We start from the raw sequence: 18,173 nt of genomic DNA on the forward strand, positions 1-18,173 counted from the left end.
GCCTCTGTCACTAATTGAATGATCTTGGGCAAGACATGGCCGTTTCTTTATCTGTCAAATGAGGATGTTGGAGCAGATAGCCTTGGATCACTCCTTGCAGTGTTTGATCTCCATTCCTAAGCCAGTCAAACATCTTCTCCTTTGTGAAATGGGCAGGTGTTTGACTTGGCAGTCTATTTCCCATGTGCTGAGCAACCATTTGGCCAAAAAGAAAAATGACATTTGAAAAATAATAAATTTCAAGGCAAATTTTCATCTTTATTTGAAAAAGGAAGGTAGAGTTCTCTTGTTGATTTTGTGAAAAGTGAAGGTAACTGTTGCCTTCCTGCTCTGGCTAATTCATGCACTCATTGAGTCTGACTTAAGCTCTAGTTACTTTGACAGGATTTAAAGTAGTAAGACAAATGTGAATAAAATGAAATTAGGTCTGTAGGATTCTGAATAATAAAATAAAGATTAAGATGGTGATATTGGTCCCTCAAGTGCTGGTATTTAAACTTTAAAAATCAATCAGGAGAGAAGATTAAGTGGTGTTTCTTTGGTCCTAAGAATGTAAAAGCTAAGACTAAAATGTTCCCTTTCCCCCACAGGTTTAAGATGTAAAGAATGATCCTTAAAGACATTAAATGACTATTAAATTCTCTTCAGTGTGTAAGGATCTCTTATAAAGTACGCTCGGAAGGAATCCCTGAGTTTATTCAATACTCTGCTAGTATCTTCCTTCATAAACAAAGGGAGATTTTTTTTAAAGCTTTGAAAAATAAGGCCCAAAGACACACATGCACAAACTTCTAGCAAGCAGCAGTATTTTTGCTTTTAGTCTATATGCATAGTGTTTTTGAAATCAGTCTCCTAAGTGCTTAATGGAAGGAACAATGAATTCATAAAATTAAAATGTATTTTAAATTCCTTAGTTGTTTCTAGAGTTAGCATAAAGCAGCCACTCTCTGATGTCCTCTCTATGAACTTTCAACCATTCGATGTTATTCCTCACTGATTCCAGAACTTTCTGTCGAGGAGTTGCTCCTGCTCCAGCTTCAGGGTATTGGTTAAAAAAGTACTCCATCTAGAAGAGAGAGAGGAAGAATTAAAAAAAAAAACTCATCCCGAGGCTGCTAATTAATTTTCTAGCTTTTTAGTGACCATCAAGCTAGGCAGACTCTGGATTCCTTCTTCCCTAGAACCTAGGCCCACCATATATAGGCCTCCAAGTTCAGCTTCCAAGCAGAGACTCATCCTTTTAGATCAACACTTCCAAAGTCTTTAACCCCTGAACAACTCATCTGACCCAGACATATAGTACACAGGACAGTACCTTACACCTCACAGGTCAGCATGCCCAGCTCTGGTTTCTCTAGGTTGCTGAAATGTGGGTGTATGTGTTCAGGTCCTTTACTTCTAGCCTAGGGCAACTCCACCCTAGTGTAGGTTTCCTGATAAACTTTATCTGTAGGAAAGAACATAGATCTAGAATTGGAAGAGATGTCAGAAGTCCTTTAATCCAACCCCTGAATTTTACAGATGGAAAATGAGCTTCATGGAGATTAAATGATTTGCCCCAAATCCTAGAATCAGTAAGTGGCAGTCATAATTCAAACTCAGATCATACCAATGGAATTTGGATTTCAAAGGATCATAGATGAAAAAAAGACTTTCATCATCATTTACTTTTATGGTCATCTTACATGGTGAAGACTTTCAGGGTCATACAACTCCCCCCTACACACGCACACATTTTACAGATGGGTAAGGTGAGGCTCAGTGATGCTAACTGACCTGTCACACAGGCAATAACTATCAGAGGCAGGATTTGAACCTAGAGCCTTTAACTCCAGAGTCAATGTTCTTTCCATCATGTCCCTGTTCAGGGTTTAACTCTCTGTTTTGAGGATTTCTTATTTCCAAGGCTAAGAGCATTTTAAAATGATAGGTCAAGGATTCCAAACCCATAACCCCCTTATAGTCATATTCTTATTTATTCCCCAGACACATGCAGAATCTATCCCTGGAACCACAGTGACTATAATTCTCAACCATATGATAAAACAAATAATTCTAATTCCAATAATTATACAAAACTTTCAAAATTTTGTTTCTCAGAGTAAACTGGTCCCCGCCTTCTATCAGGTAGAGAAACAGAGACAGAGATAGAGAGACAAAGATGAGAGACAGAGAGACAAAGAGACAGAGAGACAGATATGAGAGAGACAGAGACAAAAGGAGGGAGAGAATCTTTACCTATGAGGAGTAAAGAGGTCTTTTGGTTAATAACAATGAATTGTTTTCTTTTCTTAATAATATTTTCCAGTTACATGTAAAGATAGTTTTTAACATTTGTTTTTATAAGATTTTGAGTTCCAAATTTTTCTCCTTTCCCCCCTCCCCAAGACAGCAAGCAATCTGATGTAGGTTATATATGTACAATCACACTGGTTATATTGTGAAAGAAGAATCAGAACAAAAGGGAAAAACCTCAAGAAAGAAAAAAAAAGAAAAAAGAAAAACAGTATGGTTCAATCTGTATCTAGATTCCACATTTCTTTTTCTGGATGTGGGGAGCATTTCCTATCATTAGTCCTTTGGAATTGTCTTGGATCATTGTATTGCTGAGAAAAGCAAAGTCTATTACTGCTGATCATCACACAATTTGCTATTATTGTGTACAATGTTCTCCTGGTTTTGTTCACTTCACTCAGCACCATAAACCTTTGGTTTTGAAACACTAAACACACAAAGCCTGAATTGAATCTAATCTTAGACAAATCACCCCAGAGCAAAAGGGTCATATCTCTCAGAGCACAAGGAATAACCTTGGTTCCTTGGCAACCTAAATAGCCTCACAGGGCTCTAAGACCTTAGATTTTTGCCTTGTGGTATTTCCAAATTGGAAAAAAAAAAAAGGATCTCTATTTTCTAAGATCTCACCATCTATTTCCCTCACCATATCTAACTCTATGGCATGTATGGAAGAAATTCAATAGAATGATTAGTCCAGCCTACCTTTGAAAAAGAGGAATGTTGGGAAATGTTTTAGATTCATACCTGCCAGAGCTGTAACTCAGTGTTGAACGGCTCTGCTATTGTCACAATTCGGCCAAGGTATCGGTCATTAAGAGTGAATCTGGAAGGAAATTTGAGAGAGCAAAAGATAGCGTTAAGGGTTTAGAATTCTGAATTACTAATTTATTCCCACCATTTGGAGGGTGTTTTTTTTTCTTCTTAAAGTAATTGTCAAATTACTAGGAAGTCATAAAATCATCCTTTCTTGGAGACAGAACTCTCTAAGTTGTCTCTAATGCCACTGCTAAACACTTTGCAATTCTTTTCTCATTTAATCTCCCCAACAACCCTGGGAGACAGGTGCTAATTAGAGCCATATAGGGCTTTAGAAAACATCTAGTATAATCCAGTTCAATCCAACAAGCATTTATTGAATGCCTACCATGTACAAAGCATCGTACTATGCCAAGGAGAAGGGAAGAAAAGGGCATTTATTAAACACGTACTAGGGACAGCTAGGTGGTACAGTGGATAGTGTGCCATCCTGAAGTCAGGAAGACCCATCTTCTTGAGTACAAATCTGGTCTCAGGCACTTACTACCTATGTGATCCTGGGTAAGTCACTTAACTCTTGTTTGTCTCAGTTTCCTCATCTGTAAAGTGAGCTGGTGAAGGAAATGGCAAACCACTCCAATATCTTTGCCAAGAAAGCCCAAATGGGATCACAAAGAGTCAGATACAATCGAAAAACAACTAAACAAACAACTATACCAGGTACTGTGCTAAGCACTTTACATATATTATCTCCTTTAGTCTTCACAACAATTCTATGAGGTAAGTACAATATTAACTTCATTTTGCAATTGAGGAAAATGGACAGAGTTGAAGTGATTTGCCTAGGGTCATATAGCTAGTAAGTGTCTGAGGCTGGATTTGAATTCAGGACTTCCTGACTGTAGGCCCCTCTTAGCTGAGGAAAAAGCTTGCATTCTATTGGCCAAATCCCCTTAATTGCACAGGTAAGAAAACAGTACTACAGAGTTGAAGGGACTGGCCTAAGATTGCACACTTAATTGGTGACAGAGCTGGGATGAAAACCTGAGGCTCTTGACTTGAAATCCAGTGCCCTCAAGAAAAAGTTAGGGAAATTATAAGAAAGGTATGCTCCCTTTACACCATTTGATTAATTCCTCTTTCTTAGGAGAAAATTCAAGTTAGTGGTGAATTCTCTTCTATGAATCAGAGAACTCGGAATGGGTAAGATAATAGAATCCCCCCCAAAACTCTCCAGGGACATTCTCCTACAGCTTTCTTGTAAACTGTTCAGTCAGCATAGAGTTACTGAGTGCTTATAGCCTGCTTAGTGTTTGCTTCCAATCAAGTCTGTTTAATGCACACGTATTTATCAAGCTTCTACTATGTGTCAGGAACAAAAGACAACAATGAAACATTCCTTCCCCTCAGCGAACTTATATTCTCTGGGGCAGGATGGAGTCAGGGAGCAGTTAGGACCATACAACAGTTTTACATAAAGAAGGGAGTGCCTTTCCCAAGGCAAACCAGGCCAGTTTCTATGATGACAGACAGAAAGGTGCCCCATTTGATATTCCCTTCTAAAATGGGTATTCTTAAGCTATAATCTATTAACTTTTTTATTACTATATTTCAATATAATTAATTTCCTTTGTTATGCTAGGTATTTTATTTTATGTTTTTAAAAACACCCTGAGAAGGGTGTTCATCAGCCTGTCAAAGGGCTAGTGTTGTCCTAGCACAGGATTTGGGAAGAAGGGTCATCTCCATGCCTCAATGAGGCATAGAGTTGGAAGTTAGTGGAGATCATGAGCCAACTGTGTGGTGGAGCATATGACTGTCACATTCAGATCACAGATCACGGGATCCTATATTTAGAACTGGACATCAGTAGAGATCATAAGCCTGGAAAGGATTTTAGAGATCATAGAGTCCAAGCCTCAAATTTTACAGGTGGGGAAACTGAGGCCCAGAGAAGGTAAGTAGTTTGCCCAAGGTCACAAAGTCAGTGAGAAATAGCTCAATGAGATTGGCTACAGGTGGATGAAATTTTTGGCCACAGTCATTTTTTTTTTTTTGTGAGACAATTGGGGTTAAGTGACTTGCCCAGGGTCACACAGCTAGTAAGTATTAAATGTCAGAGGTCGGATTTGAACTCCGGTCTTCCTGACTCCAGGGCCAATGCTCTATCCACTGTGCCACCTCGCTGCCCCCACAGTCATTCTTGAAGACTAAGCAGTAAGACATTAGCAACCTCCATTTTGTGGGCAGTAGGGAGGGAGGATACCTATCTTAGGTAAAATACAGAACTCAATATATATTAAATGTTACCAAAAGCTTCATGAGTCATAGCAAGCAATGAAATAAGAAGGGGGAACTAGATTTTTTTAAATTGTGAATTTCTCATTTTTTTCCAAAATAAAAGGAATTTTAAATTTTCTTTCATGGCTACCTTTACCTTCACACTGAATTTTTTTCTTTCTGTCCCTAACCTAGGGGCAAGATTAAGGCAGTGTTATGAGAACAGATATGGTTGAACTGATACAACTGCCTTCATTCAGTTGAGAAGGAAGGAAAATGCCAATCACTTAAGAACCACACAGTGAAGGAGGAATTTTTAAAAATGTGCAGCAATCACAGCAAAAAGGGCAAGATGCTAGAATGGATCTTCCTGGGTGGGAAGAGTAGAGAATAGGTTATCATTTCCTCCTCCTCCTCCTCCTCCTCCTCCTCCTCCTCCTCTTCCTCAGTATTTGTAAGACTTAACAGGAGAACACAATGATATCTTGAAGATTATAAAGGTGGTTTTGTCACTATCTTTTTTTCTCTTTACTTCTGAGGCAGCTAGATGGTAGACCCAGGGTCTAGAAGGTCTAGTTTCCAATCTAGTCTCACACATTAGCTATGTGAAATTGGGCACGTCATTTAACCTCTGTGTTTCCTCATGTGTGAAATGGAGATGGGAAAGCTAGGTGGTACATTGGATAGAGTGCTGACCCCCTTGAGTCAGTAGGACCTGAGTTCAAATCCAGCCTCAGATACCTACTACCTGCATGACCCTGGGTAAGTGAATTAACTCTTGTTTGTCTCAGTTTCTTCATCTGTAAAATGAGCTGGAGAAGGAAATGACAAACCACTCCAATTTCTTTGCCAAGAAAACCCCAAATGGGATCATAAAGAGTTGCATAGGACTGAAAAAACTGAACAACAATAACAACAACAAACAATAAAATAGTGATGCCTACCACCCAGGGGTGTAGTAAGGATAAAATGTAATAATATTTGTAAAAAATTTTGCCAATCTTGAAGTATTCTTTAAATGCTAGCTATTGTTACTATTATTTTTTGAACATATTGTAGTCATTTTAAAAGTGATCATAGTTCTCTAAAGTCCTTACCATCACAATATTACTAAGGCCATGCGAAGAAAAAAGTTGACTTAGGGCTGTTTTAGTTTATGTTTCTTTGAATGAGTTTCTCATTCATATTCACAAACTAAAATTAAAAAGGAAACAGCAAGTTTTAGCCCTTTGAGCCATTATTGTGGGTTGAACCCTGAGGTATCATCATGAGGTTCAGTGGAAGAAGCAAAAAGGAAACAATAATCCTCCAGTGATCTGGGGTTTTGTGGTTGAGTCTCAAGCTGGCAAAGATGTTGCTAACATGATCATCAGATGTCCTTCAGGGCACATCATGAAAACCAAAGATGCTGACGATAAATTGTGTCTAGATAGAAGCTGCTAAAAATAGCCATTTTGAAGTTTGAGAAAAAAGGATAGAGTCCTAGGAAAAAAGTTTGGATGAAGCATGGCTCAATTTTTGTTCAAGCCCATTTCAATTCTCATGGAGAAATTAACATTTATTCAAGTTAGTTGTAATTAGGTTGCTCTCCACTCCTGGTTTTTTTTGTTCATCTGTTTTGGTTTTTGTAGTGAGCATGTGGTTGTCATATAATTTCACATATTGGACCATTTCAAATGCCATATTAAAATTAGGTCATTAGACTGTCAAGAAATGTTAAAGGCCTTGGGCCAGTATGGTCAAGTTAGAGACATAATCTGGGTGACAGTGAGAAAAATGAAAGAACAGAGAATTTTGCCCTGGTGAACTAAAAGGTAGAAAAAGGAAAGGTAGAAAGACCAATCAGAGGAGAGCGCACCTGTTGACTAGATATTCCCAGTTGAATCGTATCCAGTCCCAGGCCATGCTCTTGCCATAGCTATTGTATGAAATATATCGGATAACAGTAAACACATCCTGGGATTTAATGACGTTGGTGTCCTTGAGAAGTTCCAGATACCTAAGAAAAGAGAAAGCAACAACAACAACAACAAAAATGATTCAAAAGCAACTGTTCACCCTTCGCTAAATTCCATTCAATAACACACCAGCAATCTAATTCTTGAGTTACCAATTGACACAATGAATTTCATGGGACAAATGAGGAAACACGTATTTCTTTCATCTCTCATATCAGGGTCAAAGGCAAATCAATGATTCTAAAAGCTCAAAAAAAAGCCAAACTATCAGAACCGTTAAAAGCTCATTTTTAAGGTTATTCTGAGACATGGAATAAGCAATAAAATATACTTTGTTTATAAAATATGAACTTTGGAGCTCAATGCACATTGTCAAGGAGTTTTTCTTTGTTTAACAAATGCTTACTCATGTTTTCCTGCTCCCATCTATTGGACAGGATTCTAGAAAAACTAGCTAAGAAGCCAATATTTTCCGGAGAAGAAATGGAAGGAATATTCATATTATCTCATGCAGATTCATAGTTAAATTAATTTGGCTCCTTTGTAGATTGCACTTAATAATATGCTAATGTTTATCTCAATTGACTGTAGGAGTAAAAAGGACTCCAATGTCTTGAACTGAGTATCTCTATGAACCAATTGCATTAACTCTCTTCTGTGGTCACAGAATATAACCTGTGGTAAAAAGTTTTAACAGTCGGTTAGATAATGGAGAGACGCCAGTTTTTGGGTTTTTTTAGGACCACCCTTTTGGGGAGGAGACCAACGGCATTGCCTGCTGAGCACTCGACTTCTGACTTCCGGGGTGTGAGCTTAAAAGGCAAGGAGAGAACGGAAGTGGGAGCTTTTTTCTGCTCCGCTGGTCTCCTGGCTGCGCTGCACAGACAGACGCGGACTGGAGTTTGACTTGGCCTGGCTCTCGGTTAACAGCACGCGCTTGACTCGGTCTCTCTCCCCAAAAGTGGCCTTCGGTTTTGGTGAGTTTTATACAGATTATAGACTAAGCCTAGATTTAAGATGATTTGTATTGTATTTCTACTTTCCTATCCTTCTAATCAACATCACCTTGTGACTACCATACAATAAAGGCTCTATCTAGAAAACCAGAAGCTTCTTCCATTTACTAGTCTGAGAGATAAATTAAGGGAAAGGTTAAGTAGGGGAGATTTATGATCTAATATCCAATTTTAATCTCACAAACCCCAATGATCCTAGTTAACCATGTCAGGAATGCACAAGAAAGGGTGGTTGGGAGGAAGAGCTGGCAAGAGAAAATGGATGGAATAGGACATTTTTCCTCACCACCACTGGGAAAGCCACTGAGTAATGCATGTCCTCTCGATACTGGTTACATTATATTATTGGGTTTCTGTATGAAATATAGCTCACATATCATATGTTTTAGGTAAAAAATAACAAAGATAATATCCATCTTAATTAAGAAATATTTCTTTTAGGGAATTAAGAAAAAGCCATAACTAACCTTGATAAAAGAGTAATATTGTTCACAGATGCTAATCCATAAAGTAATTTTTCTTTTTCTTGAGCTAGAGTGGTCTGCTCATACTGTGACAGTGTGTATGTCCATGCAGCTTCATCACCTGAGTACTGCATTCCATATCGGTACACCAGAAGTCGGAGATTCACAGGTTGACTAGAAGAGACACAATATTTAGTTTGAGCAGTGTTTTTTTTTTTCATCATAAGACTTCATTACATTCTCTTGTTTCTCCCCCTGCATCTCTAACTGCTGTTACTCAGTCTCCTTCACTGGCTTCTCTCATTCTTTAATCATAGCTATCATCAAAGGCTCTTCTCTTGCTCACGCTCTCTCTCTCTCTCTCTCCCCCCACCTTTTCCTTTGATCATCTCAATCAGCTATCATCTCAGTTAAAATGACTCTTCGATCTACTTTTTTAAATGACTTCTTTCTTAAATGCCAGACTGGCATTTCCAACGATCTACTGGAAATTTCCACTTGAATGGTCCTGCTAGATCATCATACACCTCATACTCAAGATTTGTAAATTGAATTAACTCATTTCATTCCATGAATAGTGCTCTTTTTTTTTTTACCCTTTTATTGATGTCTTTCTAGAGGCAACAGACACAGTAGATAAAGATTTGAGCCTGGACTTAGAAGACTTGAGTTCAAATCTGACTTCAGACACTTACTGGGGTTGTGGTCCTGAGCAAATACCTTAACTTCTGTTTGCCTCAGTTTTCTCAACTGTAAAATAGAGATAATAACAGCACTCACCTCCCAGAGAGAGAATCAAATGAGATAATAAAATATTAGCCAAGTAATGCAGTGCATAGAGTGCCAAGCTTGGATTCAGGGAGTTTAAGTTCAAATCCTGCCTTAGGCACTTCCTAGATGTGTGACCCTAGGCAGGTCACTTAACTCTAGCCTCAGTTTCCCCATCTATAGCCTCTTAATTTTTCCCATTTCTGGTCTTTTCTCTTTTTATTCCATTTCCACTATTGAAGATTGATCTTCCTCATATCATTTCATTCTACCCCCACCCCTGCCAAATCTGACTCCCCACTCCTCACTAAATAAACACTAGGCTCCTTAGTGTGGTATGTTAAGCTCTCTAGACTCATCTCAAATCCTCTTCATATACTTTGTTTTGGCCAAATCGGCCTACTCACTGCCCTCTCTCCCAATTCTTATTCTGCCATCTCCCATGTGCGTGCCTTTGCTCAGTCTCTCATTCTGTCCCCTGTGCTGAGGTAGTCCATCTCCCCATCTCAATTGCTCTACCCCTCCTTTGAGGCCCAGCCCAAATATCACTTCTTCCATGAAGCTCTCTTTGATTTCCACAGGCGAAAATGATTTCTCCTTTATTTATACTTTTTTATGCAATTGTATTCCAATGTATCTATTGTAAAGTCCTTTGGAGAGATCAATTGTTTCATTTTTTCTCTCTATCCTAGTGCATAATAGGGGCTTAGTAAAGTATTCTTGCTTGATAAATTAATTTATTTGAACTCAGGTCTTCCTGACTTTGGGCCCAATACTCTAATCACTGTGCAAACATGCTTCCTAAGGTCAGTGACTATGTCTTTTTATCTCCTCCAATGCACAATGCAGCCATTGAATGTAGTAGGTGATTAATTCATGTAAAATGAAGCAATAGATAAGGCAAATTAAACATTGTAAATAGTCACCTAGTTCCGTTTTGCCACTCCTTAAATAATTTAGAAGCATTATTCAGTGCATCTGTATCTCCCATCTTGCATGCTAGCCCTAGGACTGAGGCTCGAAGTAACCTTTGAAATGGAAAAAAAAGGTCATTGTTTAACTGTTGTAACTGTTTTTTTAAATTAAATCAGCAAGTGTTCATGTCGCTAAAATATAGATAAGGAATTACTTTTCAAGGTGCTCTCCTTCATCTTTCCAACTCAGAGAATCTGCCAAGGGCTTTACCCGACTGCGAAGGTATTCCTAAAATCAAAGAACCATTAAAAAATCAGTATCCTTCACTGTTTGGTCACCTCTCCCTCACTTCATGAACAACCTACAGAAATCACAGGATTTAATGAATGCCACTGACTCTTTTCAGTGAGCCTCTGAGGCCCCAAACTTTTGCTTAGATAATAGGGCTGGCATCATCACTCTACAAATTTGAATACATCTTGACCTAGCCTTGCTTTGCCACTAACTTCTTGTTAGATGGTGGGCACATCAGTTTTCTTCTCTGTACCTTAGTTATCCTGTCCATCCTAATCTCAGCTTCCTCTTTTTAAAAATGGTAATAATGATAGCCTCTAACTTGTCCCAGATAAAGATAGTGTAACCATAGATGCAACAATGGTCTATACATTTTATTTTATTTTTTATTTTTTTAGTGAGGCAATTGGGGTTAAGTGACTTGCCCAGGGTCACACAGCTAGTAAGTGTTAAGTGTCTGAGGCTGGATTTGAACTCAGGTACTCCTGATTCCAGGGCCGGTGCTCTATCCACTGTGCCACCTAGCTGCCCCTGTCTATACATTTTATAATTTCCTCAAGAAAAAACTGCTACATTCATAATGAAATCCTCCTTGTTGTTGAAGAGGTTTCTTTTTAAAAACATTACTCACTATTACAGTGAAATTAGCAATTATTAGAGAATAACCAAAGACAGATTGTTGTTTTGATACTAATAGAACCTTTCTGAAATTGTGCTTAATTATCAGTGAGCCCATTCAGCAGATACATCAGGGTTTTCTTCTTCTTTTTTTAACTTTAGGGTTTTCAAACTGCTTTACATTTCTTATCTTATTTGATCCTTATGGGAGGTAGGGGCTATTATTATTCTCATTTTAAAAGAGAAAACTGATATTTAAGAATATCACAATACTCCTAACTATGTGATCCTTATTATGAAACCTTAGGTTCCTTAGCAGACTATACAGTTGTTGCTCTTTCTTATCCTTAATGAAACCTCCTTCTGACAACATAACTATTACTATGCAATTTTTTTCTGTGGGCCACAGCTAGAAGAGAAATGGTTTGTTTATAAGAGATGTTCTTATGCCTTCAAATTCAATTCATTTTGGCCATGGAGATGTGGGCTTCTGCTCTGTCACCCCCAGTTTACTCTACCAACAGTTTTATTTATTTTCCCAATGATACTATCAGCATTACCTTCAACAGAGGATACAATTCTGCATCATCCTCAAGCATGCTGGTCATATAAGATAGTGCCGAAATAATACTCTGCCATGGTAAGTAGTCCCTTTCATTTTTGAGATACAAGGTCAGGTTCAGAGAAACACTGTAATTCAGAAGATTGGCCCTAAGGAAAGAAATGCAATACAATTAATTCAAATTTGGCTGAAAGCACTAATGGAAAGCAACAATTCAATACCAATTAGCCTTCTTTTTCATCAATAATTCTTCCATGAAATTGTTTAGAAAAATGTACTTATTGAGAGCAGTTTGAAGCCTCCTGCCTATGGTCTGGGAACCCATCAAGTGCTTTTATGTTAGTAATGATCTATTAGCTTCATCATGCAGTCAGTAATGAGGAACAAGACAGTTAACAACAGCATATGCATTTTAAAAGACACTGGAGCTACATTCAAATACAAATGAATAGAAACCTCTATGTCATATGTTTAGCAAAGAAAATATAAACTAAAATATGCTCAGAAGTAGGCATAATATCACTGTTATAGTGACAATGAATCTGCGATAAAAATAGCTAATTGAAATTGCTTTCATTTGTATTTTCTAAAGGGGAACCATCAATGACTGCTGCTCCATTGCCCTATAGGTATTTCAATAAATATTGAATGGAAAATTGCTTACGTTCTTCAGCCAACCTATCTTTTTTCAGTTTTCTCCTATGGAAATTTGCCTTGCCTACACATTCCCTTATGGTCTTCCTGGATTAAAAAAAATTTCCTTTGGTTATTTTGTAGACACTTTCAGAATATGGAATCTTGGAAAATAATATGATTGCCCCTAGTAATGATTATAAAAGTTTTGTAAGTTGCTTCCCTCTCCCCTACCCAACTCCAACCAAGTACAAACTAAATTTTAGACAAGTTATATCAGTTAAAATTTTTTGCGTCATTATAGTATATAAAGAATGTTTCCTGAAGCTCAGCTTAAAAGAGCAAACCCATTAAACAATGAAAAGGGAGCATGGTCAGAAGTGCAGATCACTATTGAAAGGATGTTATCAAGGACCATATGCTGAATGTCATTCAGTAAACTGAACCAAATATAATTTTGTCATTATCCTAAATGTATCTGTCTTGATCATGGTTTCCTAGTTGTTCAGACACCAGCTCATCCAGTATGGAAAAGGCATTGGATTGGAGTCAGAGGCCTATGGTTCATATGATTACTTTCCCATTTATCATCTATTTGACCTCGGACAAGTCACTTAAACTCTATAAATCTGTTTCCTCATCTGTGAAAGTCTTCTTTCTTTGTATTGACACTGGCCTCCTTGTTCTTTGAACAAGACCCTCCACCTGCCAACTTCTGACATCTTCACTGGCTGTACCCCAGACCTAGAATACTTTTTCTCCACCTCTTGGCTTCCTTCATGCCCCAACTAAAATGCCTCCTTCTACAGGTTTCCCTTCCTACAGCATCCCTTCCTGATGCTCCTTCTAGTACCTTCTCTCCATTGATTCTTTCTAATTTATCCTCTCTATAGACGGGTTGAACATTTTTTACTTGCACATTTTCCCCCCATAAGACTGTGAGCTCCTTTAGAACAGGGACTGTCTTTTACCTTTCTTTGTGTCTCCAACATTTCACACAGTGCTTGGTACATAAGCAGGGACTTAATAAATGTTTATTGACTGACTGGTTTGAATTTCCTGACTAGCACTGAAGCTATAATGAATGAAGAATAGCTCTCATTCTCTGGTAAGAGAGAAATAAAAAAGGTAAAAGCTACCCAGTGTTACTTAGTTAAATGGAACTGGGGTGCTAGTTAGTGGTCCCCCTGACAAATAGAGACTCAAGCCAATAGTAATAGAAAGAAGAACCCAGCTGGAACTCTAAGGGGGAAAAGGTAGCCTGTAGATGTAATCCTAAAATAATAGGGTCAGAGTAGACACATTATGCCAGTACAAGTTGTTATATGCTCAGCTCATGATATTCATTGAAGAGAAAAACTACAGTATCTTCTTTTTTAGAGATCTCATCTAATAGTTGGACACTCCTCTGTGTAGTGAGGCCTTTCCTGTTTTCTAAAGCACTTGAGATTTGAAAACATTTGTGTACTAAGCATATACTCTGAGGATGTTATTAATAAGAAAGTACCTATATAGATCACAATAATTATAGCAACACTGCTTGTAATAACAAAGAGCTGGAAACAAAGTAAATGTCCATCAATTGAGGAATGGCTGAACAAAGGAACATTAAATGGAATGGAATATGACTGTGCTATAAGAAATTATGAATATGATGAAAAGAGAGAACATGAAAACACATGGGCTAATATAGACTGAAGTAGCAGAGCCAAGAAAACAGTCTACACAATACCTACCAGCAAGATAAATGGAAAGAACAAGAACCATGAAACAATTGAAAATGAACATTAAAAATTACAAAGAAGAAGCATGGCCACAACAAAGAGTTGTGAGAAGATACCTTCTCCCTCTTTTTTGGAGAGGTAGAAAGTTTATAGGTGTGGAACATTCCACAAATTTTCCGATGTTTTTATGTGATAAGTTTTGCTGATTTTTCCCATATTCTTCCTCTTTTAAAAATGTGATTAAGTAAAAGGGGGACGCAGAGGAAAATTCATTTAAAAACAAAAGACATCAATAAAATTCACTTTAAAAAAGACAATGATTTGTAGGTTATTATCTAACTGAGGACCCACTTTACAGTTAATGCTAAAGAAATTAATATGCTAATTGAAATGGAGATCTGAAATCTCTCTATTTCCAACACTTTATTCATCCAATCTAAAAAAGGAAAATTATTAAAGTTGGCTCTGCCAATTGATCAAATTTATAGCATGGATGCAAAACCTCCACTTTGGATTCTAAAGTCAACAAATACCCAGCAACAGAATCCAGCCTTTTGGCAAACATGTCCTATAACACAGGAAGTTTGAATTTAATTCAATTCCATGTGAAAGGTAAAGGATATTGAAGCGGAATGTTTCTTGGCAGGGAGGCTCTATCTTTCTGTAAGACTAAAATGTACTCATTGAGACAGCTTGTATTTTAACAGGTAATTTCCTGAATCGGATTGGGGTTTTTTGTTATACTTGGAACCTGTGAGATTTTGATGAAGAAAAATCCTCGCTTAATTCAATGTACATTGCAACCAGCTCCCTCCTGTAGGTACCACCCTCTGGTCTTTGTCAGCAGACTGACTGCTCAGTCAGCAGGCAGCCCACATGATTTTGGATACCAATTCAAACTCAGCAGCTGGTCTTTTGTCATGACTGCTCTTATCATGGCCAAACAGAACCAATTTGTAGGAAGGAGACTGATTTAGAGTCTCAGTAAAGCAAATAATAAGGTGAAACTAGGGAAACTCATGGTATGGGTGATTGAGGTCAATTTGATCTTGGTTTGTCTTTGGTTATACTAATGGCATCAAAGGTATATGCTTGATGTATGCTTGTTGATTGATGACAGAGCTCATATTGGCAATAAACACCAGAGGAAGAATTTGAACATAACTTCTCTGACTCCAAAGTCAATCCTGTTTCCATCATATCGTGATCCTAGAGGTATTAATGTCCTCATTTTACAGGTGAAGAAACTGAGGCTTAGAGAATTAAGGGACTTGTGAGTGTTTATACAGGTAGCAAGTGTCAAAGGTAGGATTTGACCATAGGCCTCTCCTTAGTCTAAGTACAAAGCCCTTTCCACTAATTAAAATTATGCATTTTGTCTTTAGTGAGCCTCTCTATCACATGTTTGGTCATACATTTTTTCTCCTGTCTATATATCTGATAAGTAATTTTTTAATTATGTTTCTTCTTTTAAATTTTATTTTCGGGGCAGCTAGGTGGCGCAGTGGATAGAGCACAGACCCTGGATTCAGGAAGACCTGAGTTCAAATCCAGCCTCAGACACTTGATACTTACTAGCTGTGTGACCCTTGGCAAGTCACTTAACCCCAATTGCCTCACCAAAAACAAAACAAAAAACAAAACAAAATAAATTTTATTTTCAATTTATAGAATAAAACAAGCATTTTCATGATATTGTACAATAAAAGATGATTGTATATGAAACTGAAAATCTACTATGCACAACTTGCTATTTCATTAAAAAAAATACAAAAAAAATATCATATAGATTTTTTTCTTCCCCCAGCCTGAGATGTCTACCATTAGACACAAAAAGGTGTCTTGACTTGAGTCTCTAGTGCATATACATATACATATATATATGTATATGCGCAAAAGTATTCTACATATTCTTCCATTTATCAGTTCTTTCTTTGCAAATAGATAGTATCTTTATTCATATGTCCTTTATAATTCTCCCCCAAAACATTGTATAATAACATAATTTTATTGAACAGTTCTTTCTATGGATGCAAATACTGTCTTTCTTTATATATCCATAATTCTATGTTTCTCTAATTTGTTTATTATGTGACTTTTTGTGACCATATGTCTATTTTGAGCTTATCTTGATATAAGGTATGAGGTGTTGGTCTACATATAGGATAGGCCAAAAGTTAGGAAGGGGTCTGATGTTTTAATAACTTTTTGAAAATTATTTTTTCTTTATTTCCTACATATATACATATTTATTTCCTATATATACTATATAGGATACACACACATATATGATGTGATGGTGTTGTAAAATTAAGAAATAAAGGAGTTATTAAATATTAAAACCCCTTTGTGACTTCACGACTTTTGGCCCACCCTGTATAATTTCTTTTCTTTTTTTATTTTTGTGAGGCAATTGGGGGTTAAGTGACTTGCCCAGGGTCACACAGCTAGTAAGTGTTAAGTGTCTGAGGCCGGATTTTAACTCAGGTCCTCCTGACTCCAGGGCCGGTGCTCTATCCACTGCCCCACCCAGCTGCCCCCGTATAATTTCTTTCTAACAGTTGTCTAATTTTTCTAATAGTTTTTGTTCAATAGTTATTCCTTATCCTAGTACGTGGGGTCTTTGTGATTATTGAATACAAGGCTACTAGGTTTGTTTACTTCTGAATGTTGTATACAAAATCTATTCCCTTTATTTTTTGAACAATACCAAATTGTTTTGAGAATTACAACTTTGTAGTATAGTTTGAGATCTGCTACTACTGTGCCTGCTTTGTTAATACTTTTTTTCATTATTTCCCTTGAGATTCTTTACCTTTTGGGCCCCTACATATATTACATTTTATTTTTTCTAGTTCTATAAAGGAATCCTTTGATACCTTGATTAGTATGGTATTGAGTAATTAAGTAGTATTGAGATTTTTACTATATCAGCTCATCCTGCCATTGAATAATTCATATTTCTCCATTTATTTATGCCTTTATTTCTATAAACAGTGGTTTATAGTTATAGTAACATAATTCTTATGTGTATATTGGTAGTTAGCTACACTCTCAAGTTTTTTATTCATTACATAGTTATTTTAAACAGAATTTTTCTGTCTCCTCCTCTTGTGTTTTAGTGGTAATAACAGAAATGTTTATGATTTGTATGGATTTATTTTTTATCCTGCCATTTTGATGAAGTAATTGTTTCAATGAAGTTTTAGTTGACTCGGGTTATTCGAGTATAGTATGTCATCTACAAAAATGATCATTTTGTTTCTTCTTTACCTAGACTTATTCCCTCAATTTCTTGCATTTCTAGTTCTATGTCAAATAGAAGTAGTGACAATGGATATACTTATTTCATCCATGATTTTATTGGAAAGAGTTCTAACTTGCATATAATAGTAGCTCTTGGTTTTAGATATGTATTATTTATTATTTTAAGGAAAGGTTGATTTATCCCTGTTTTCTAATGTTTGTTTTTAAAGAAATGAGTATGGTGTTTTCTAGACCTTTTCTTGAATTCTTTGATGTAATTGTATGATTTTTATATTTTTATTAATATTGTTATTTATAGTTTTCCTAACATTAAACCAACCCTTCATTTCTCATACAAATCCAATCTGATCATAGTGTATAATCTTATATTTTGTTATATGTTGTTTGTTAATATTCTCTTTAAATTATTTGTATGAATATTCACTAGGGATATTGAGCTACCCTTTTCTGTTTTGACTCCCTGCTTTATGTATCAAGAACATATTTGTCATAAAAATAACTTTATAGGATCTCTTGATATTTTTTCAATTTATGTATGATTGGAATTAATTTTCTTTGAATGTTTTGTGAAATTCACTTGTGAATCCATCTAGGCTTGGAGTTTCTTTCTTTGAAAGTTC

General features: G+C 36.7%; 1 protein-coding gene across 1 annotated transcript in view; it reads right to left on the bottom strand.

Annotated features, from left to right (window-relative positions):
* Nucleotides 1-276: 276 nt before the first annotated feature.
* The window catches only part of LOC122731294 (glutamyl aminopeptidase), a 138,344-nt gene continuing 120,447 nt past the window's right edge, over nucleotides 277-18,173 (bottom strand). The window contains exons 14-20 of the mRNA XM_043971306.1: nucleotides 11,928-12,078; nucleotides 10,670-10,743; nucleotides 10,467-10,568; nucleotides 8,776-8,946; nucleotides 7,193-7,333; nucleotides 3,043-3,121; nucleotides 277-1,066 (exon numbers count right to left, since the gene is read on the bottom strand). Coding sequence (XP_043827241.1) covers nucleotides 911-1,066; nucleotides 3,043-3,121; nucleotides 7,193-7,333; nucleotides 8,776-8,946; nucleotides 10,467-10,568; nucleotides 10,670-10,743; nucleotides 11,928-12,078 — 874 coding nt within the window. The 3' untranslated portion in view covers nucleotides 277-910. The remainder of the gene's footprint in view (nucleotides 1,067-3,042; nucleotides 3,122-7,192; nucleotides 7,334-8,775; nucleotides 8,947-10,466; nucleotides 10,569-10,669; nucleotides 10,744-11,927; nucleotides 12,079-18,173) is intronic.

The sequence above is a fragment of the Dromiciops gliroides genome, chromosome 6 (assembly GCF_019393635.1).
Source record: "Dromiciops gliroides isolate mDroGli1 chromosome 6, mDroGli1.pri, whole genome shotgun sequence".
In the NCBI taxonomy this organism is placed as follows: domain Eukaryota; kingdom Metazoa; phylum Chordata; class Mammalia; order Microbiotheria; family Microbiotheriidae; genus Dromiciops; species Dromiciops gliroides.